Consider the following 22199-nt stretch of genomic DNA (forward strand, 5'->3'; position numbering starts at 1 on the left):
AAAAAAAGCCTTGGTGAGTAGAGCCTGTAATTCACCTCTCAGCAAGGTGAGTAAAGGTGGCATTGGGAGTCTGCTCAGAAGGGAGAGACTGTTCAGAAAGTGTAAAAATGGGGCTACTGTCACCATGCGGATGAACATGTGTACTACGGAGAGTGTGTTAAGGCCAAAGAAGTTCAGGACAGAGTCTTGAGAGAAAGCAACACTTAAGAGAGAGTGAGCGAGGCATGGCGGTGCACACCTGTAGTCCAAGCACCTCAGAAAGCTGAAGCAGGAGGATTGCTGAGTTTGACACCAGTCTGGCAAGACTACCTCAAAGCAACAGATAAAGGAACAAAGGAAAGTGGCAGACGGTCAGAAACAGGGTCTGGGACATGCGCAGAAGATACAGACGTCTGAGCAAACGCCAGCAACATCTGTTAGGACATGCGCAGAAGATACGGACGTCTGAGCGTACTCCAGCAATATCTGTTAGGACATGGGCAACGGGATCTCACCTTAGGGACAGCATGGGTAGCAGCACCAGATGTCCAGGGACAGTAGTGACACTGAGGCTGGGTGCCTGTTAGGGCAGTGTGGGTGGAGCAGCAGAGGCCACCAATGATTAACAGGCCAACTGGTCACGAATGTTTACATTATGAAATTAAAGCCAAGAGACAGGCAAGTGGATACTAAGCTAAAGGGTTCAGGGCTTTAGAGAGCCGAGGATAGTAGCTGCAGCACTCCCGTACCTATCTTTTTCTCTTTTAAATTTAAGAGATGCACGCTCTTAAATCTAACTACTGACGGGAAGGAGTAGAGAAGGGCAAGGGATGTGCTCAGAGGAAACAGGCTCCATGCTGGTGGATGGAGACAGCCACCTCACCAGGAGGTGAAGTCTGCCTCCACGGGGAAGCACAGGAAGAGGCAGAAGTGGGTGTGGTGGAGGGAGGGGTTCCAGTCTGCTGACGACGAGGGGTGGGGGTGGGGGGGCGGCGCTGGGGTGAGGCCAGAGTTCGAAGGTGGGAATTGAATGCTGCACTTAGATTCTGTGGAGGGTGAAGCGGACCAGAGAATGGCTTAACTACAAGGACCACGTGTGGCTGGCTGGAGGCTGTGGGTTTAGAACTACAGTGGATTCTTCCTTGGCCCACTTTCTCTGTGGAAATTAGCTGTTAGGCAGAGGGGCAGAGTGGATGTTGACATTGGATTTTATTTTTAGGATCCCCAAATCGGAGGCGCTTTGGTCCTTACAAAGAAATACCTACGGCCACAAAGACTTTGCTTACTATTTAATCTGTGTACTTAAGCAAAAACTGAATCCAAAAACACACAGTCAGCAAATCAGATTCTGTACATGTTACAAGTCAAAACGCTTACACAATGATTACAAACCAATTAAACCCTAAATATTTTAATGCAATCACAAGTCTAATAGGCCAGCTCCTTTAAGAGCTTTGAACATTTTGATAAAGCAACAACATCGCTGCAAGCATTATACAAGGTTTTGTGTGTGTGTGTGTGTGTGTGTGTGTGTGTGTGTGTGTGTATGTGTGGCAGAGTATAGGTAGCCCAGGCTGGCCTTCAACTCCTGCTTCTGTTTCCCAAGTGCCGAGTTTATAGGTGTGTACCATCATGCTAGGCTGGCTTGTCCAGTTTTTTAAAAAATTTATTTATTCTTATTTTATGTGTATTGGTGTTTTGCCTGTATGTGTGTCTATGTGAGGGTGTCAGATCTTGGAGTTATGAAGTTTGTGAGCTGCCATGTGTATTGAACCCAGGTCCTCTGGAAGTGCAGTTGGTGCTCTTAACAGCTGAGCCATCTCTCCAGCCCCATGGATTGTCCAGTTTTAAACCTCCACTCCTACCATCATAAACGCTAGTTTGTAGGTTATGAGATGGATACGGTCTCACTCAGATCAAGTTTTGAATTTGGTTTTCACATTCAAAAGAAGAGGGACACACAGCTGTGTGGCCTAAAGATAAGCTAGTATGTCTGGGCCAAAAGAAAAGAGGGGTATTCTCTCCTCGCCAAGGAGTTCTGGATGGGCAACTAGTGGATTCTTGGTTGGGTAGGAACTGATTTACCGTCTAAACTGATAAAAACCTGTGTGTGTGTGTGTGTGTGTGTATGTATGTATGTGTGTGTGTGTGTGTGTGTGTGTGTATGTGTGTGCACGTGTAAGCTGGAGAGATGGCTCAGTGATTAAGAGCCTGGTGCTCTCGCAGAGGATCTGTTTAGCTCACGTTACACATGGTAGCTCACTGCTGGCTGTAACTCCAGTCTTAAGGGATCTGACACTCTCTTCTAGCCTCTGAGGGGACTGTATGCATGTGGTGCAAAGATAAAACGCCCATGCAAATAAGATAAAAGTAAACTAAAAAAACGAAACAAAACAGAACAGACCTGCTGGTGTTGACCTTCTTGGGTATCTCAGACTCACATCCTTCCACGCAGTGGGTCAATTGTGTCAAGTGTTTTTCTCAACATTCAAGGTCTGTGGTATGCAGACATCTCAGTGCCTATACCCTAATCACCAAGACATTCCAATACGCTGTTCCATGGAATGGGGACTTTGCATATGCACTGCAGGTGGGGACCTTAAAGCAGAAAGATGGTTTTGTGTATTCTGGGTGGGGCTAGTCTAAGCACTGAATCCTCAAACTCCAAGAATTTTTCTCTTGGAAGTCAGAAATGCGGAGCAGGTATTGGTCGGAGAGAGTGAAAGGTGAAAGGGTGGGGCTGGACCTAGAGCTTTTGGCTAGAAAACGGAGAAGCCTGGGGACCTCAGCGCCACAACTCTAAGGAGCTGGATTCAAAAAGAGTTTGGAAGTGGCTTCTTCCCTTCTAGTGAGGAAGGCTGCTGCCTTCCACCTTATTTTTGACTTTGTGAAACCTCGATCAGAGAATAGTCGCACTCTGTGAGACGGCTGACATACAGAAATGGCAATAAATAAACAGCGTCTTAAGCCACTTGGTGTTTGCAAGAGCTGATCTAGTCTACTGTATCTTGAAAATCTTCCAATGTTCAATTACTCTTCTTCCTTACTTTTAGCTGGACATAATCCCCTAGAGTAAAGTCTATGGGTTATGGAGATGGCCCAGGGGTTAGAACACCTTCTGTGCAAGCCTGATAACCTTAGAATCCACATATGAACTGGCCATAGCCCATGCACCTGTAACTCTTAGAATCCACATACGAACTGGCCATAGCCCATGCACCTGTAATCCTTGTGCTCCTAGGGGAAGATAGAATCCCAGAAGCTTCCAGATGAGCTAGCCTGGTGTACACAATGATACATTAGAGTCACTGTCTCAAACATGGTGGGAGGCAAGAACCAACACCCAAGGTTGTCCTCTGACTCTCTCTCTCTCTCTCTCTCTCTCTCTCTCTCTCTCTGTCACACACACACACACACACACACACACACACACACACACACACACACTACTGCAAAAAGTTAAGATTGTTTCCTAGCCTGTCCTGGCATGGTGTGACCAAGTGTGAGTATATTCTGGCAAGGAGATACACTCAGAAATGGTGTATGCAGCTGTCAGAAAACCTTCCAAGGAGCGGGTTCTTTCTTCTTCCTATCCAGGGCTGCTGGGCTGATGTAGTTGTTGAAGCTCAAGAAGCCGTCCTGGGCCAGAAGGTGTCATGCCAAGGACAACAGAGCTGCAAAGAGGGAGCCTGGGCTTTTGTGAGCAGCTGTTCATCCTGGACTCCCTGCCCTGCTGCAGACTCTTCCATGTGAGACAGTATGATCTCTTACCTTGTTTAAACTATTCTTCCTGGTCACACGGTGTAGACAAATGCTGAAGGAAAATGCTCCCCCCTCTTTCTTACCCATTCCCCACCCCGTACCCCAGCGCTGGAGTTCAAACCTGGTGCCTCTGAGCTACACCTCTAGCCTCCCTCTCTCTCTCCCTCCCTCCCTCCCTCCCTCCCTCCCTCCCTCCCTCCCTCCCTCCCTCCTTTTCTCCTTGCTCCTGGTATTTATTTAACTTGAGGACTATTATAGCCTTTTAAAAATTTGACATTTTCTCTTCCACAAGTCATATGTGCTCCAATCCTGTAATGCCTGCTCCAAACTGCATCCTCACCAAAGTGAGAAGTGCAGGTCTCGCCGACCACAGTTCTCCAGACAGATCCATTCATGCTGGACCACTGGGACAATGGATACAACGGATGAAAGAGGGTTTCTGACGCTGGAGGAAGAGCAGCTAGAGGGGCGAACCATGGCTTCCTCAGTAACAGGAAACTTAAGAAGGAGAATAAGACCATATGGATCGAAGGAAGAGTGATTACCGGTAGGGACAGGCTGTAGGTGCAGCTGAGAGACAGCTGGAGGAAGTCAGCAAGAGTGGGGAGTGACCGAAACTCAGATTTCAAAGGTGGGGCAGTTTTAGGAATTAGCCAAGGAGGACACATGGTCACTGAAGTGTTGTTCCATGGCTCGTATGTGACCTTTGACCGTGCCTCCAGCTCTGTATACCTGCTCTGGTTTTGTCTGTTGGTCAGAGCAAACGCACGCACGCATGCACACACGGTCAGGAAATGAGGGTCAGAGTCCATTGGGACCTGGCACTGATGGATGGCAGGATTCCTGCCTGCTGACTGTCCCAGGTTATTTGCAGAATGTTTACCATGTTCAGGGTAGGCACATGCCCTCATCCTATCTCTTCAGCTACGGATGCTCTGGTGGCCCTCCCCCACACTTCTTTTTATGGTTGGGCTGTCAGCCCCTGTTAGTACGGTGCTGGCTGAGATCTCTCATGCTGGCACTCCTAACAGGATGGAGTCTGCAGGTACTATGAGGCTGGTCCATCTGGGTCCCTGTGGGAGCCTGTCAGGCTTACCTGTGCCACCTGTCACCAAATAACACTGAGCAGGAAGCCAGGGCGGAGAACAGGAGGAGTGGAGTGGAGTCTGTGAAGTCTCTCCTCTTGCCAATCCTGCTCTAAGCCAGAACTGCAGGCAGGCGAGGGGCAGCAGAGGCTGGGAGGGCAACTGGAGTGGTGGGGGTGAGGAGTGATGCACTAGAAAATCCATAGCTCTGTTCTTCTATGCTCTTAGCCTTGGGTGTTTGGCGTAGGATCTCATGCAAGAAGGTGGGCTATAGGCAGCCTGAGGGGGCCTTTCTCTTGCTCCAAAGACGCTTGTTTCTGGGGCAAGGCAGGGCAGGACAGAGCAGGGCAGGGCAGGGCAGAAGACCAGATGCTAAATATCTGTCTTTTAAAGGCTTGGGTTCTCAGAGTGGGAAGATGAGGAAACCAGAGAAGCTCGAGTACTTCCAGCCACCCAGAAGATTCCCCCGACGAAGGCGCAGGGACACACGGTCCCCAGGGTCCAGGGGAAGCAGCACAGAGCTCGTGGCTGCCTCTCGCGTCACATCAGGGTCATTGGCAAAGGCTGAGATGACTGGCCATGTATTCAGCATCAGGCTCACCTGAGGAGGGGAGCTCAGTTAGCTCCTATTTCGTAGCCCTTAGCTCAGGACCCTCATCTTTCCAAGGACTTCCTTTTGGGAACCTGAGGCTTAATGGGCTCTCCTGTGAGGGCTGAGGGGTGGCCCGTGTTGGGCTCTGCACATCTGCCATACCCTGCTAGCCAGGACCTTTCCTCCCTTGCTCATGGTCCCCAGGATACAGGTCAATAGAAGAGCTGCCCAGCGATGTGCTGTGGTCTGCTTATGACCCTCCCTTCCCCGGGAGATGGGGCTGATACTCTGGTCACCTGGACAGTTTGGCGGTTGTACACCTTTACCACGTGGAATCGGAAGCTGTAGACTCCACGGACAGGGGCCACGAAGCAGCCTGAGGTCCGATCAAAGCCACCACCCTCATTCACCAGCACCTACAGGGAGCAGATCCTGTTGAGTGGGATCCAGGGTGCCTGGGGCTCAGGCGCATGCGTCACTGAGGTTGGTGTTTGGGCAATGGGTAAGGACAAAAGGGGTGGCAAGCAAGTGCGACGGGAATCTGTGGATTCGAAGATTAGGAGAAATGGCGAAGAAAGGTTGTGTGTATGAGTGAAGGAAGGCAAACAGTCGGTGGCCATCTTTGGTGAAGGTGTGCCAAGAGATGCAGGAAATGGTTTTCTTGAAGACTGAGGGCTGCAAAGTGGGCTTGGACGGTAGAGTCCAGGTCCTCGCAGGTCCTCTGCATGGGGCAAGGGTATTACCTGATCAAAGTAGATGGCACCAGTGGTGCCATTGCCGGTTTCCCCTGCTGGTTCATGGTGATGGCTTCGGACTGCAGCAAACGCCACTCTTCCTGGAGGTGCCTCTCCCAGGGCTGCTCCCCCAGGACCCCCTGCAGCAGGTCGACCTGGTTCACAGACCACCAGGCACTCCCCCTCTAGCAGGACAGGCTCTGACCCTTCTTGAGCCCACCCAGCCCCTAGGGTCAGAAGCACCAGGGCCAAGGGCAGCTTGTGGTTGTGCCGTTGAGTTCCCATCGTTGCCCGGTACTCTGTATTCACAGGTTTCCCTGTCTTCTGGCTCCCTTTTGCTCTCCTTCCCCTGCTTCTAGCTTTCAGAACCTCTAGCTCTGCTCCTCTGTCCTCCCTATGGGTCTGTCACCTAGTTTGGGCACCCCCTTCCCTATAGAGCTCTGCCTGGCCTCTCCTTACTCCTGCTGTCACTGCAGTTCCCTCCTCCTTGGCAAAGCGTGAAGTGACAGCAGTTGGGCTCGGGGAGGGAGAAGAGGCATGGAGGCAGGACACAGGGCTCCAGCCTGATTCTGTAGCAGGGAGGCCAGAGAGTGGGTGACGGAGAACAACCACACACACACACACACACACACACACACACACACACACACACACACACACGACGAAGTTTCTTTAGCTCCTTCCTCATCTTCTCCTTTTCAGAACTCTTCACAATCTGTCTTTCTCTGTAGAATCTTTTTTTTTTGTTGTTAATGTTGGAAGGTGTATCCTTATCTTTACCCACAATCTACTTGGCGAAAGTGCTTGGGCCCAGGGCAGTATTCTCTTGTCACTCTGGGCAAGTCACTTTCCCTCTTGGAACCTTCAACTGAGAACACGCAAGGACCCCCCAAGAACGGGAGGCGAAAGTGAGAGTCGGCGGGAGGCGTTGGGGTGGGGCTGGGGTTGGGGGTGGGGACAGAAGTGTTGGCTACCCGTAGGCCGGGCAGGGGAGCAGGGGACGTGGAGGGCGGGTCAGTGGGCCGCAGGGCAGCAGGCGGAGCCCGGGAGGGCGGGCGCGGGAGGAGACGGCAGCGCAGCCCTGGCGGGGGAGGAGCTGGTCTGACTCCGCCCCAGGCCGGGAAGTGACTCCAAAACCAGAACGCGTTGTTGACGACGGGAGTGTAGGTTGGGTGGGACGCCGAGGAGGCCCTCCCAGATTCGGGTCCCCAGCCCCAGCCCCCTGGGGTGAGGGAGAAGCGCGGGGACCCCGGACCCCTAGAGGAACAGCGGGACTCGCGGCTTTGGCGGTAGGCGCGCCCCTTCCCGGCGATCGGGAGCTGGAGGCCGAGGCCGGAGGGTGATCGGGCTGGGGGGGCGGCCACTACGGCAGTCTGTAGGAGGGCGGGCCAGGCCCCGGGTCCTGGGTGGGACTCTTGACGACGTACGTCTCAGAGAAGAGAGGCGGGAGGTAGGAGTGGCTAGAGAGAGAACACTGGGCAAGGGCACCCCCTTCCCAGGACTACCCAGTTAGTTACAGCCTCCGGCGAGTAGTTGTCTCTGGAGAGGCTCTTTTCTATTCAAAACTTGAAGAGACCTCTGAGCTTTGGGAATCTTTCCTCACCCACCCACTTCTTACGACTCTCGACTCTCAGAATGAGCTGGAGGCTCCTTCACGGAACTCCCCCTCTTTGGGCGGTGGTCATCTGTGTCCTGAGGCCAGTCGTCGATCCCCTATAGCCTTGTTTACGAAGGACTTACTTTCCGGGAGAGGCCTGTGGATAGATAATTTTCTAACCTCTACCTCCGAGGTGGCAGTGCTACCTCCTGGGGTTGTTTACCGGTGCTGTGACTAGGTGCGACTTGTTGATTGTGGGGGTGTAGGCCGTGTGGTTGAGATTTGGGCTGAAGAGAGACAGAGACTTTGAGCTTGCCCCTGCTCTTCCAGGACCCCAGGAAGAAGCCATGTCTACTTGGGGGTTGGCTTCCCCGACTCCTGACCGCTTTGCGGTGTCTGCGGTGGCAGAGGACAAGGTTCGGGAGCAGCAGGCTCGCTTGGAGCGTATCTTCAGCGTGGGAATGAGCATCCTCTCCAAAGACTGCCCAGAGAACCCTCATATCTGGCTGCAGCTTGAGGGCCCCAAGGAGAACGTCTGCAGAGCCAAGGTGAACTCCTCTCCCACGTCCTTTTAGGACCCCGCCCCTCCCCTAGGCAGATTCGGAGGAGCGGCTGGGCAGGATTTCTGCCTCTGCTATCTTACTGACTGCTTCTGTCCTGAGCTTTGAGGAACTCAGCAGTTATTTTTTATTTAGAATTTTGGTTTCACTTCTGCCCTGTTGGCCCAGGTACTGCAGGCATTTGGAAACAAATTACTTTGTGCCCTTGGGGATAATAGAGCAATGGCACCGCAGGTGGCCCTTGCCTAGGAATTCACTGGGAGTGAGTGGGTGTGGCAGGGGGTGGCCACATTTCTTTCTTTCGCCTCTGAGGAGTTCTGAGACAGCTTCACCACTTGACAGCCTTCTGATCTAGTCTTAAATTTCCTTGTATCTACAATGGGAATAATAACAGTATCTACTTGGATGATGCATGCGCTTGGAGCTCAGGGAGAACAATGAACCTGAAGGAGATGGCTTCTAGAAGGTTCCCCTCTGACCTTCCCATCTAGGAATACCTGAAGGGGCTCTGCAGCCCAGAACTGCAGAGTGAAATCCGCTACCCACCCAGACTGCACTGCGTCTTTCGGGGAGCCCACGGCTTCTTCCTTGACTGCCTGGCTTGGAGCACATCTGCCCACCTGGTGCCCCTGGTTCCTGGCTCTCTGATGATCAGTGGCCTCACGGAGGCATTTGTGATGGCTCAGAGCCGGGTGGAGGAGTTAGTGCAGCGGCTGAGCTGGGATCTTCAGCTGCAGTCTTGTCCCGGAGCCCCTGCCAGTGCTGGAGTGCTGAGAGACTTCTCTGCTCTGCTGCAGACTAGGGAGGATGCCTACATGGAGGCCCTGCTGCAGCTGCCTCTGGCTGTCCAGGAGGAGCTCCTAAGCCTGGCACTGGAGGCATCCGGAGAGCAGGGTCCACAGGTGCTGCCCTCTCCTGAGCGGCAGGGGAGTGGAGGCCTGTTGAGTGCTCAGTTCCAGGGAGTTAGGGCTCCCTTGAGTCAAGGTGGGGAGTCCCAGGGTACTGGAGTGGTGGGGTCGGGAGATTCAAGGGCAGCAAGAGGAGAAAGACCTACTATGGAGAAGCAGGGAAGTAAACAGGAAGGTGTCAGGGACACACATTCAGGGAGGAAGGAGCCCTCTGGGGAAGAGATCTGGGAGAGAGGAGTGGCTTTCAAGTCACAACCAGTAGGTGGAGGAGCAGAGGCACCATTGAAAGGAAAGGCCTTGGGGAAGGAGGAGGTTCCTCAGCAAAGAGGAGGGTTCAGTATGCAGGGTGACTCTTCTGGTGCCCATGTGCCCTCTCAGAGGGCAGCTCAAACTCGGGGAGCCTCTCTCCTCCGGCGGCTCCATAATGGGAGCACGTCACCTCCCAGAGTACCTAGCCCTCCACCTGCGCCGGAACCCCCATGGCCCTGTGGAGACCGAGATAGGGGAGACAGGGGAGACAAGCAACAGGCTGGGGCTCGAGGTCGAGGGTCTAAACGAGGCGCTCGAGGGGGCAACTTGGTGACCGGCACACAGCGTTTCCAGGAAGCCTTACAGGACCCTTTCACCCTGTGCCTTGCTAATGTGCCCGGCCAGCCAGACCTCCGTCATATCGTCATTGACGGCAGCAACGTAGCCATGGTGTAAGTAGCTGGTGGGGTTGAGCTCTGAGGAGGGGTCTGTCCTGGAGACATCTGCCGAGGGGCTGGTCGTGCAGCCTCCTCCTGTGGGTCCTGAGCGTTGACCCTCTCCGTTGCAGGCATGGCCTGCAGCACTACTTCTCAAGCCGGGGCATTGCTCTTGCTGTGCAGTACTTCTGGGACCGTGGGCATCGTGACATAACTGTCTTTGTGCCCCAGTGGCGCTTCAGTAAGGATTCCAAGGTCAGAGGTAAGTTGGGTCTGGCCATCTGTGTCCTGGGTCAGGCCATGTCTACCTTGAGGAGAACCCTGTTGTATCTTGTTCTGTAGAGAGTCACTTCCTGCAGAAGCTGTACTCCCTGAGTCTGCTTTCCCTGACACCCTCACGAGTCATGGATGGCAAGAGGATTTCTTCCTATGATGACAGGTATTTGCTCCTCCCCTGGCCCCCAGTTTTATTGAAGGAGTCTAGTGGGACTTTGAGCAGGAGAGAGATGCTCCTGACCTCTGTCTTCCAGCCTCAGTAGTGGAGTTAGTTTCCGTGGGACATATGATGGGGTAGGTAAGTCAGCTCTGCAGGTGACACGAGAGGGACTGTGGACAACTGTGTTGGCCTGCTCATCATTCACCTTGTATTTATAGAGAGTGCTGTCTAGAAAATACTCTGTAACGGAGAGCCGGGAAGGCTGATGACATGAATGGCTGGCAGAATTTCCAAACATGTAGAGAAATTCTTTGAACATTCTGGGAAAATCTTCAAAATAAATAAGATGTAGAAACACAATCTTTGAATACTAGGACTGCCTAGAACACAGTTCCGTGAGAGACCACCAGTCCCAGAATGGAACAGAAAGTCAGAATTAGAGCTCCAGGCTTCAGTAGTGACCTGCTTTCTCTATGGTCTTGGCCCCACCTCTTAGTGAATCAACCTCTTTGTCTCAGGGTCCTTCTCCATTCATTCACCCTCCTTGTGAATATCAAAAGAAGATAAGGTATGTGCTTACCTCATTCCTGGTGCTAAGCAAGAGTCCAGTGACGTACCCTCTTAACATTTGCATGGGCCCAATTAAGTGTTGCATGAAGCTGGGTGTGGTAGTCATGCCTGTAATCCCAGCACTTGAGAGACCGAGGTAGGATAATCCCCACGAATTTGAGACCATCATGAGCTACAAAGTATGTTCCAGGCTGGCCTGGACTACAAAGTGAGACCCTGTCTCAATAAACTAAAAAGAAGAAAGACAGGCGAAGGGTGATGCCTGTATTTACCTCTATTTACAGAGGTAGATACAGAGGGAGAGTGGTCAACTCCCTTGACAGAGGTTACCATATAGGCTGGACAGAAAACGTATACTCCTGCTACACTTGTGCATACATGGTGTGGAAATATATACACTTTAAAACTGATTAGCTATTTCAAACCTTTCTGTTTTGTGTAAAATAAAAAAATCTTATGTGTAGTAGTGTTTTGCCTGTATGTATGTATGTATGTGCACTTTGTGCATGCCTGGTGTCCAGAGAGTCCAGAAAAGTCCAAAAAAGCAACTTTAAGGAGTGTTTATTTTAGCTCCCTGTTTCAGGTTATAGTCCATTATAGCTGGGAAGTCACAGCAGCAGGACCTTATGGGAGCTGGTCACATCACATCCATAGTCGGGAACAGAGAGCAGTGACTGCATAAATGGTAGTGTTCAGCTTGCTTCTGCTGCTCATGGGATCCAGAATCCCCTGCCTAGGGAATGGTGCCGCTCACAGTGGTTGGGTCTTTCCACTCTAATTAACCACGTTCTTACAGACCACCAGATCCAGAAAGTTCCTCATTGTGAACTCTTCTCAGATGATTCTAGATTAAGCTGACAATTAAGAACTAGCCAGCATAGTTATTGTGTGTTTTATCGTTTTAGATATGTAACTTTTACTCTCTAGAAGTAATATTTTACAAAAGGTACTTCACTTTCTTCTTTGGTTCTGTTGCGGTGATAAATACCATGATCCAAAGAAATTTGGAGGAGAGGGTTTATTTTGTCATAAAACTCTTAGGTAATAGTCCCTCTCTGATTGGAAGTCAGGACAGGGACCTGGAGGCAGGCATTGGTGCAGAGACCACAGGAATACGACTTACTGGTTTGCTCAGCTCGCTTTCTAATACCACCCAGGGCCACCTGCTCAGAGGTGGCCCTGCCTCCAGTGGCCCGGGCTCTATCAATCAGCAATGAAGAAAATGTCTCACACATTGCCTATAGGTAATCTCATGGAGCCATTTTCTCACTTGGGGGTCGCCTTCCTAGATAACTGTATATTGTATCAAGTTGACAAAAACCAAGGAGGACTCTTCTGATGCTACGGTTTCCATTTTGGACAGGATCTCACTTTGTAGCCCTGGGCTGGAACTGGTACTTCTTCTGTAGGCCAGGTTGGCTTTGAGCTTGTGGTGATCCTCCTGTTTCTGCCTCCCATGTGCAGTTATTTTGTTTTAAGGCCTAGATTTTGGGTTTATCTAAGACAGTAACTTACATGATATAGACTTGGAATTTCTCTTCATTGTGGTACAGATCAGCACAGTGGAACCCAACATGGCCTGCTGAGTGAGTTCTGCAGAGCAAGAGGTAGCCTAACCCCAGAGCCGGGAAGCCCTTGACAAGAGAGCATGCTTTGTGGACTTCACGTAGCATAGCAACCCCTAAACTTGTTTCCCACACACCTGTTGTACCTAATCCCGATTCCCTGTCTTCTCTGGACCACAATGCCTTTCAGATAGTGACTGCTCACTTCAGACTAGGTGCATGACTTGGAGAAAGAACTCTGGGGCAAGAGTTGGTCCTTGGCTTCAGAGGGCCCCAAAGTGAAAATTGATTAAAAAAAAAACAACCCGTAAATCAGGCACTGTAGGAGCCCAGGGAAGGGAGCCATGTTGTGACTAGGATTTTCCAGGAAGGAAGGATTGGGAGTTTTGACTGAGAAGGATGTGGGATGGACTGATCTCTTTGGTTTTAAACCTCTCAAAAGTTAGTTCACTGCCTACCACCTTGTGAATCTCACTCTGTGGATGGACTGGCCATGATGGCAGTTGCCTTTAATGCCAGCACTTGGGAGGTAGAGGTAAAGGCAGGAAGCTTGAGGTTAGCTTCAGCTATTCAGTAAATTGGAGGCAGGCCTGGGCTATGTGAGTTCATATCTTACAAAAAAAACAAAACAAGAAAATTACTAAAGTAGGCCTCAGGTGTCTTTAAAAAGCTTTATAATTTTGGGGTTGGAGAGATGGCTCAGCAGTTAAGAGCACTGGTTACTCTTGCAGAAGTCCTAAGTTTAATTCCCAGCAACCACACCGCAGCTCACAATTTGATGCCCTCTTCTGGTCTGCAGGTATACATGCAGATAAAGCATCTGTATGTATATAAAAAAAAAATCTTAAAAAAAAAAACCTTGAGGGGCTGGAGAGATGGCTCAGTGATTAAGGGCGCTGACTGCTCTTCCAGAGGACCTGGGTTCAATTCCCACCATTCAGATGGCAGCTAACAACTGTCTGTAACTCCCAAGATCTGACAGCCTCACACAGGCAGAACAACAATGCACATAAAATAAAAATGAGTAAATTATTAATAAAGAACAAAAAAATTGAAAATTTTATTTTTCTATTTATTTTTTGAGGTAAGGTCTCTTGTAGCCAGGTTGGTCTCAATGCTCACTGAGTAACCAAGGATGACCTTGAACTTCTGATTCTCCTGAATGCCAGATTACTGGTGTGTGTTACCATGCCCAGTCTATGTGGTGCTGGAGGTTGAACGTAGGGCCCCATGCCGCTAGGTGAGCACTCTACCAAGAGAGCCATACCGCCTGCTCCCAGAAAGTAAGTTCCTTAGGTGCAGCCTGGCCGTGTGGACTTACTCAAGGCCTCTCACTTGGACTGGTTGGGATGAAGGGCAGGTGTGGAAGAGCTCTGTGTAGGGGAAGAGCAGGTGAGACTGAGGGATGGAGGATGGTGAGGTGAGGCAGGTGAGCTGGGGGAATGCTGGCATGAGTCCCAGTTTTAATGTCTGGATTATTAAGGCGATTGTGGCCCTGGAAAGTAAGGCAGCGTGGAGGAATGGGGGGATTGTGAATGACTGGTGGTGGGGCGGGAGAAAGTTGTTGCTAGCTCTGTTCCGGGGACCCAGCCTTCAGTGATGGGTGTGGTGAATGGGCTGCGCTCGGGACACTACCTTGGATTCACCGCTGTTTGTTCTCTGACCTTGGTTCCTACGCCCAGTTAGTCACGTGTGTGAAGTGAGGGGGAGGGGCTGAATGTGGAGGCACAACGTGTCAGGAAGATTTAGAGTTCAAAGCCTGCTGGGGCTACAGAGAGAATTCAAGGCTAGACTAACTTAGCAAGATTTGTTTTTGAAATAGAATCTCTCTATGTGACTGTCCTGAAACTATATAAACCAGACTGCCTTAGAACTCAAGAGATTTGCCTGTCTCTGCCTCCTGAGTGCTGGGATTAAAGGTGTACACCACCATGCCCTGCCTGTCTCTGACCCCATTGCCTCGGTCAGTCTGTCTGTCTGTCTACCTACCAGCCTACCTATAATCTCAATGGTAAAGCACTTGCCTAGGATGCATGAGGGTCTGGCCTCAGTTCCCAAGAAGCCTCCCTCAACCTTCATTTAAACGAGTTTGGAGACAGACCTCCATCACCAGAATTGGGTCACAGGCATTGATAGCATACCGTGGGATTGATCCTTGGGGAATCCCAGAATGGTTTCTGTGTTTCCTCGAGACAGGTTCATGGTGAAGCTGGCGGAAGAGACCGATGGGATCATTGTCTCCAATGACCAGTTCCGAGATCTGGCAGAGGAGTCAGACAAGTGGATGGCCATCATCAGAGAGCGGTGAGAATAGGGCAGCGACTCAGACCTTTCTCTAAAGCAGCTCTTCTCTGGCCACTGGGTGAGAATCCTGGGCAGGGGCTTGAAGATGCCTGAGGACGCTAGCCAGTAGCTCCGGGTGGTTTTGGTCTGGGTGATGTTGGCGAGACCGTTCCTGTGACTCCCTCCTTCTGCATCCAGCCTGCTGCCCTTCACCTTTGTGGGAAACCTCTTCATGGTCCCAGATGACCCTCTGGGGCGAAATGGCCCCACCCTGGATGAGTTCCTGAAGAAGACAGTCAGGTAATTCCCTTCTTCTGCCTGCAGCCTGTTGATCTCCTCTCTGAAGGACTGGAGGCTTGCATGGGAGTGTCACAGTTTGGGCCAGCTTTATACTGCAGTAGTCTCGAGTTTGTGGGACTGGCCTTTAAAGTCCCCCCAGGGACTCCTGTACAGACTTTGTACTAGGAAGAGAAATGTTTATTTCTTTTCCTTTTGGTCTGTGTGTTTGATGGAAGGATTTGGGAGATGATTGCATGTAATGATAGCCAATTGCACCCCCACACCCTCTATTGGCTCATAAGCAAGTTATTAAACAGGACATTGCATTCCTAGTGGGATACTGCCACTCGGTGGCCAGCATAGGGAACTTCACGAATTCATCTCCAAAGCTGGGAATTGTCAGTTTGCCCGAGGCTCCCGGAGGCCCAACTTTTCTACCCAGTGCTTATCACTTCTTATTCTGCTTTTCTCCAGGAAACAGGACTCTTCTAAGGCTCAGCAACCCTCCAGAGGCCCCAAAGACCATGGGAATCAGCAGCAGGCGAAGCAAGGGAAGGAAGAGGAAAAAGGTGGCATTCGGAAGACCAGGGAGACAGAGCGGCTCCGGCGCCAGCTGCTGGAGGTGTTTTGGGGTCAGGACCATAAGGTGGACTTCATCCTGCAGCGGGAACCATACTGCCGGGATATTAATCAACTCTCTGAGGCCCTGCTGAGTCTCAACTTTTGAGCCTTACTTGCCTGCATAGCTGCTGCCCTATCAGATTTAGCAACCCCAGCCCAGCCCCTTCCTTACAGTCCTCTGCTGCTCAGACTGTGCCCGACTCCCTCTAAGATGGTGCTTTGGCTGGAGGAACACCGGAGAAGAGATTTGAGTGTGGGAACACTCTTGCCTGGGGTCCATAAGGTGGCTCGACCTTAGTCAGGACTGCAGCCAGCTCTAAGAAGCCTTTGATCAGATTTAAGCACTCATCCTGGTCTTTGCAGAGGGTTTCTGCAGGCTGTAGAGGCTCCTCCTGAAGGCTGAGACTGTTGGCCAGGTTAAGCTGAGTTGGAGGCTAGGGTAAGCTGGAGGCAGCAAAAGGCTAAGCTGAGGAAGAAAGCATTCTCAGGCTGCTCTTCTGAATGGCTAGTGTAGGCTGAGCTGTCTGGGGTCTGCAGGGCCACACTGCTATGCGGGCTGTTGCAGTGGGACAGCAGAGACCCAGAAGGCTCCTAGACTGGGTTGTGCCTGCCTGCGACCTTGGCAGAGTCGCTTGACTTTTACTTATGTCTGTACAACAGGCATAAAAAATAACCTTTGAGAGGAGAACTGGGTACACAGAGGAAGGCTCCTGTGAGGAAGTAATCTTGGATCATGTTTCAGGTGTGTCTGCCTGTGTCTGCATAGGCTCCCTAACCAAAACTTCACGTTCAGAGATGTCCACAGTCCACACCCTCAGTTTTAACTCGGGGTTTTCAGTAGAACACGCCTGTCATGGCAGCACCCTTTCCCAGCAACCTTCCAAACACAGATTAACAAAATAGTTGTTAGGGTTGATTGCTGCATTCCCTAAAAACTCTCAGGGTCCCCAGAAGAGGCAGCTGGTCAGCTGCATTCAAATGTGTTTACAGATTTACAAATGTGTCAGAAAGGCCCCGGTTAAATCTTCTCTCTGGTGTTGAATGTGTTCACCAAATTCATGAAGCCATGCTTTGCAGTGACAATGTTAGCGGGATCTATTATTTCCTTTATGGAAGACGTGGGTTGCATTTGGTAAGACACAGTACTGCTTCCTGTGTATGGTTAAGAAACTATTGTCTAGGAGTGGAAGCTGAAACATCAGACACCTGGCTAGTCACAGATGACCCCCACTGACCTATCATGGCCAAGTGTTTACATCCTAATTCCCACAAGTCATTGTTTGCTATCTGCTTGATTTCTGTGCCAGGGATTTACTGTCTGCAAGGAGGCACACTCCTGACCTGGATGTTTAGTTTTCTAGTAGTTTGTTTTCTCTAGTGTAGCCTAACAAGCTTCTGTTATTTTTACCTTCCCCAGAAATAACTCAGAGCTAGTCAACTTCTCAGATAAAGAGGTAAGGCAGGTTCCCTAGGTTCAGTTCTATTTGGGAGTTGTAGTAAGTCTCTGAATTAGCTTCTTTTCTGGCTGACTTACTAGTGACACAGAGAGGTGACTGTGGGTGATCGAGGAGAGGGTCCCTAGGTCTGTATCTGTCTGTTTCGTTGGGCCATTTTCATCTCTACACTAGATTAACTCAGGCTGGGACAGCTGTATTGGAGGCAAGGTGATCAGGGAAATGCCAGTGACTCCTTTTAGTGCCCAGGAAACAAAGAGAATGGTCTGAACTGGTTGCTGGTAGAAGAGCTTTTTAAGTTTGCGATTGGTTTCTTGCTCTTTTCGCTTGCCGTGATGGTGGGTGTACAGAAGGCCAGAATTAGTTTCCTTTTTATGCTGAGGGCCCTGGAAGGAGACTGAAGTGTTCCCAAGCAGGTGAGAGACAGATCCTAGCTTATAGAGGGACACTGTCTTCGTGTTGCCGCAGTATGAGGTGGGATCTGCATGTGCTTGCTAGATGAATTCCCTGCCATTTGGGTGAAATACTGAGGCTAACCTACAGGCCTTTCTTTCTTTCCCCATTTTTGCTGGCATCCTCTGAACAGGTGGCTAGGGCAGCACCAGAACTCACTGGAAATAGGTCCTTATGTGTACTGTCTCTAATCTCTCATACCTCATGTCTCACCAGCTCATTTGGGAAGAGACCAAGAAAGGGAAGGGTGAGGAGAGAGACTGAGTATTACAACATTCAGAACCTCATTTAGGAAGAAGAGCCATCTAGGTAATAGTCCTTAAGATAAATTCTAGGAGAATCTAAGCCAAAGAGACAGCTGAAGCTAGTGATAGAATTTATTGCCATAGCTGTTGACTTTCTCTACACAGTATATGGGAGAACGGGGGCACAGTGCGACACACAGAAACGACAAGAAGTTGAAGAGGTTGAGGTTAGGATGGGATTACAACCTTGACTGATATTCTCAGATGGGGAAAAACAACACGGCAAGAAAGTGACGGGGAGAGGTTCTAAGACCCAGATGGCTTCTCATCTCAAATACAGGTATCACCTGAGCCAATTCTTAGTTGAGGAACAACAGGCCTCAGCTCCTGCCTTGGGGGTCCTTGTCTACTTAGGCTACGACATCTTTCAAGGCAGCCCCTAACTCTGGGAAGGAATACTGGTAACCAGTAGCCAGTGTCCGCCGTGGGACTACTTTCTGGCCTTCCAGCAGCATGGTGGCACGCTCTCGTCCGAAGACTGCTTGTACCACCATGCTGGGCACAGGTATGAAGGCTGGGCGGCCCAGGGCAGCACCCAAGGCCTGGGCAAACTCAGCATTGGTTGTGGTAGATGCTGGAGCCACTCCGTTCAGGACTCCTTGGACATGGTCTGCTTCAAGGGCATGAGTCAGAATTCCTGCCAGATCACCGATGTGTATCCAGGGGAAGAACTGGTGACCTGAACCAATGGGGCCTCCTAGGCCCAGGCGGAAGGGCAGGAGCATGTGGCTGATGGCACCACCCCCGCGGCCCAGCACAACCCCTAAAGCAGGCAAGAGGGGTGGTACAGGAAGGTTGCTTAGCCTTGAAAATCTGTATTACTCTAACTTGTCTTTTCCCTTCCTCACTTTCTTCCCATGTGGGTTTGGACAGGTCAGAGTTGAGGGTTGTCGATGTTCTTGGGACTTTCCCTCTGTAGGTTAGCTAGACTGATGGTGTTCTCTCACTGTCATCTCAGCCCACCTCGGCCCAGAAATCGTCCACTTTGCCAGATTCCCAGGCCCTTGGTCCTCACCTGAACGTACCACAACCTGGCGTGTAGACTCCCCAGGCAGCCTGGCTGCTGCTTCCCATTTGGTTACCAAGTTGGAGAAAAAGTCAAAATCTCCTCCTGGACTGTCTTCATCATACTCCTCAGTCAGGCTTGGTTGGTAGTAAGCTGTCGTGGGAAAGCACTCATTGCTCTGGCTGGCCCTATCCTGCTGGGCCTTCTGCATTAAAGGCTCCCTCTCTTTGATCCGTTGGATCTCCACAGGAGAAGAAAGAACCATGACTGTTTTCCCCTTGAGCTGCTTCCTGTGTTCCTGCCTGCCAGTCTAGCCTTTGGCTACAGGGCTATACCCAGAGGCTGCTAGTGTGTAGTGCTTAGGAACAGAAACCTGGGTGCCCGGCTGCTTGAGCTCCGCCATTCCTGACATCTGTGACTTTCTGGCAAGTTACTCTCTGTATGAACAATTTGCATCTTCAATATGGGAGTAACTGTACCTACCTCATGAGGTTTTGCAAGGATTAAATGTATAAAATAGTAGAGTATTTCATTTTAATTGTTTGCAATTATTTTGTCTCAAGGGTGACACACTAATAGGGGACTTGTTTATAAAGAACTGTGGACCAAAAAGCAAGGTATTTGGCAGTAGGTCGCCTTCCTCAGCACTAGGACTGGTACCATCCATCCCTTTCTCTGAGGGCTTCCACCAAGGGCTCCTAGCTTTGAGTCTCTAGCCAAGTACGCTCCCCACTCAGTTCACACCCATGAATACCACGAAGTGAAAATCCAGAGGTTAGGAGGAACCTGCCGTGGCTGGAGGGTCTAGAAGCTACACTGGGAAGGATAGTCCTCTAGGGTGCTTCAGTGGGGTCTAACTAGCCCCAAGGGCCTGAGCTGCCTTCTCTGTTCTTCCTGTTAATGTAAGAGGTTGGTGATTTGGGGACGTACCTACACCTGTGACTAGTATCCAAGCCTGCGGTGGGTGTGTGGTGTTGGTGATGGCGTTAGCTAGCAAGTGGGTGGTATCCAGGCGGCTGGTAAGAACCTCTTTTTGGAAGGCCTCGTTCCATCTGCAGAGAAGATGAAAAGGTCAGAAGTACAGACACACATCCAACCCATATCCTCACTGCTCTTCTCCTATACACCTGCCTATTCTCCCGGCCAGCCACTTGTCCTTTATCTATCTTAATGCATAACTCAGGGTGGCTAAGACAGCCAAGACTGTTACCCCCTCCATAACAGGCATGGACTACGTCTCTTTAGCCACAACAATGGGCTTTCTTAGACACTGATATAGAACCAGCTCCAACGTTAAGACACACTTTGCACAGTGTATGGCTGCCACGCATAGCTCATGGGAGTCGACCTTCTGCCCCTGTGCTAGTGACTTTGCTTTATGGCCCAGCTGACCTTCGCAGAGGGTTGAGGATGTTCTCTCCGGCCAGGTTGATGACAACATCGCAGAGGGGCAGCCCCAACCTAATGAGCTCACTCTGTTGGAGAAAGCACAGGACCTGCTGGTACAGTTCCGGGGGGGGGGGGGCGCAAACTGCTCTCCCACCCACCTTGCTGAGGCTGGACGTACCCACGTGATTCGACCTGGCCCAGGCTGGCGGGAGACCAACGTAACGTTGTGGCCCCTGGCTTTAAGCAGCTGGGTTAGGGCTGTCCCGATGAATCCCGTCCCGCCACCTGATGGGAGAGCACAAACTGTTTATACGCCGCGAGGAGGCAGGAGGCAGGCCGGGCTGCCCTTTTTGGTGCCGTCCCCTCGGACACCAGGCCTCTCCTCCACTCCCCTCCACCCTCGCTCCCGCCCCACAATGCAGAGGTGACACAGGACACGGGGTTTCAGGGATTCGGCATTTGGGGCTGGTAAGCCAAGGCTAGGTCGCTTGCTTAGAAGACGGCGCCCGGGGGGGAGGGGGGCTGGTCTCCCAGCTCTCGGCCTCAGCCTAAGCCCGCCCGCGACTCTCCCAGCCCTCCCTCACCCACGAGCACCCGCATAGCGACGGGGGAACCAACACGCCTGCGCGAGATTTAAAACCGGACGCGACTACGCGCCTCGGCTCACGCGAATTGCAGGACTAGGTGTGCGCCACCCCGCTTCCCCCGACCCGGAAGGAGTTATATATAGCAATATCGAAAGACCGCAAATTTCCGTGGGAAGAGAGGTCGATGACGCAAAAGACAGGAGAGGAGGACTCGCAGAAATACCCGCTCCTAAAGAAACCGACACATATCCAGACCTCAAAGTGCTGGGTGCTTCTGTCTTCAAGGACTTTAAGAACGAATTTTGGCGTCTGTTGATTGCTCCGCTTCCTTTAAATTCTCAAACTATAGATAAATGTTGCTAGTTGGATCTTAGGACCCTCTTTTCGCCCGCTAGCCCCTCTCTTTTCCGTCTTTGGGTTTGTGTGTGCTAGAGAGTGCATGTGAGGAAATAGTCCTCTATCATCCTTCACCTTCATTTTTGAGACAAGGTCTCAGTGAACCTGGAGCTCACAATTGCCTAGACTGGCTCCTGCTGTGTTCCCTGAGATTAATGGCGCTGGTTACAACTGACTTTTATATATCCAGCTTTTCATTAAAGGTGGTTGGCGAACAGAATTCAGGTACTCCTGATGCCTGTGTAGCAGTCTGCCCACGGAGCCATCTCAGGTCTCTGGTTTCTGTCCACCGTCATCCTGGCTGCCCACAACACACAGCCCCTATCCATTACCATCTGTGTTGTGATACATGAGTTCAGTCACTAATTCTTCATAGAACCCCCAAATGTATGCAATTCAGATCTCTTCTTCGAGTTCCTGACTTCCATACAAACCACTCTAGATCTCTCATTTCAAGAAGAAAAGTATGTGATTGGTAGTTTTGCCTGCTTGTGTGTCCCGGTACCACGTGGGTGCCTGGTGCCCTTCGAGGCCAAAAAAAGTTAGGGGATTCCCCAGAACTAGAGTACAAACGGTTGTGAGGTCCTGTATCGTTGCTGGCTCTCCAGCCCAGGTGCTCTGGAAGACTATCACGTATTCTTAACCACTGAACCATCACTCCAGCGCCTCTAGATCTCTGCTTGCCTGAAATGTAGTTGATTTTACTTACTAAGAATCTCTCAGACTTATTTCGGTCTCTGCTAACTACAACCCTCATTCCAATTATTCTGTCTAAACTCCCGGAACACTTTCCTAATAGGTTTCCTGATTTGAGTTTTTTTTTTTCTCCACCTACGCATTGAAAGCTGAATGATCATGGAATAACATGTGACAAGACAACTGTGTTGTGTGTAATATGTGCTAAGAAAGACTACGAGTGCAGAGTTATTCAATAAGTCAGATCAACACCTCA

At 50.8% G+C, this 22199-nt stretch overlaps 3 protein-coding genes across 5 annotated transcripts; 1 reads left to right on the top strand and 2 right to left on the bottom strand.

Annotated features, from left to right (window-relative positions):
* Positions 1-3998: 3998 nt before the first annotated feature.
* Positions 3999-6632, bottom strand: Cbln3 (cerebellin 3 precursor). Its single transcript, XM_075949913.1, has 3 exons — positions 6162-6632; positions 5715-5834; positions 3999-5427 (listed from the first exon to the last, which is right to left on the bottom strand). The coding sequence occupies exons 1-3, from the start codon at positions 6435-6437 to the stop codon at positions 5230-5232; spliced, it is 594 nt and encodes a 197-aa protein (XP_075806028.1). The 5' UTR covers positions 6438-6632; the 3' UTR covers positions 3999-5229.
* Positions 6633-7215: 583 nt separating this feature from the next.
* Positions 7216-19397, top strand: Khnyn (KH and NYN domain containing). 3 transcript variants are annotated; one of them, XM_075949914.1, is made up of 8 exons: positions 7216-7441; positions 8080-8297; positions 8801-9918; positions 10035-10165; positions 10246-10342; positions 14671-14778; positions 14956-15057; positions 15511-19397. In XM_075949914.1, the coding sequence occupies exons 2-8, from the start codon at positions 8097-8099 to the stop codon at positions 15761-15763; spliced, it is 2010 nt and encodes a 669-aa protein (XP_075806029.1). In that variant the 5' UTR covers positions 7216-7441; positions 8080-8096; the 3' UTR covers positions 15764-19397. The 3 variants fall into 3 exon arrangements, 2 of the variants coding, with proteins under 2 accessions (XP_075806029.1, XP_075806030.1); XR_012907983.1 differs by having other exon boundaries at positions 7245-7441; positions 14671-14836; XM_075949915.1 differs by lacking the exon at positions 7216-7441 and adding an exon at positions 7605-7987.
* Positions 17924-20951, bottom strand: Sdr39u1 (short chain dehydrogenase/reductase family 39U member 1). The gene is made up of 6 exons (XM_075949916.1): positions 20849-20951; positions 20443-20549; positions 20268-20350; positions 19806-19927; positions 18885-19028; positions 17924-18632 (listed from the first exon to the last, which is right to left on the bottom strand). The coding sequence occupies exons 1-6, from the start codon at positions 20862-20864 to the stop codon at positions 18220-18222; spliced, it is 885 nt and encodes a 294-aa protein (XP_075806031.1). The 5' UTR covers positions 20865-20951; the 3' UTR covers positions 17924-18219.
* Positions 20952-22199: the final 1248 nt, after the last annotated feature.

The sequence above is a fragment of the Microtus pennsylvanicus genome, chromosome 15 (assembly GCF_037038515.1).
Source record: "Microtus pennsylvanicus isolate mMicPen1 chromosome 15, mMicPen1.hap1, whole genome shotgun sequence".
NCBI classification, from domain to species: Eukaryota; Metazoa; Chordata; class Mammalia; order Rodentia; family Cricetidae; genus Microtus; species Microtus pennsylvanicus.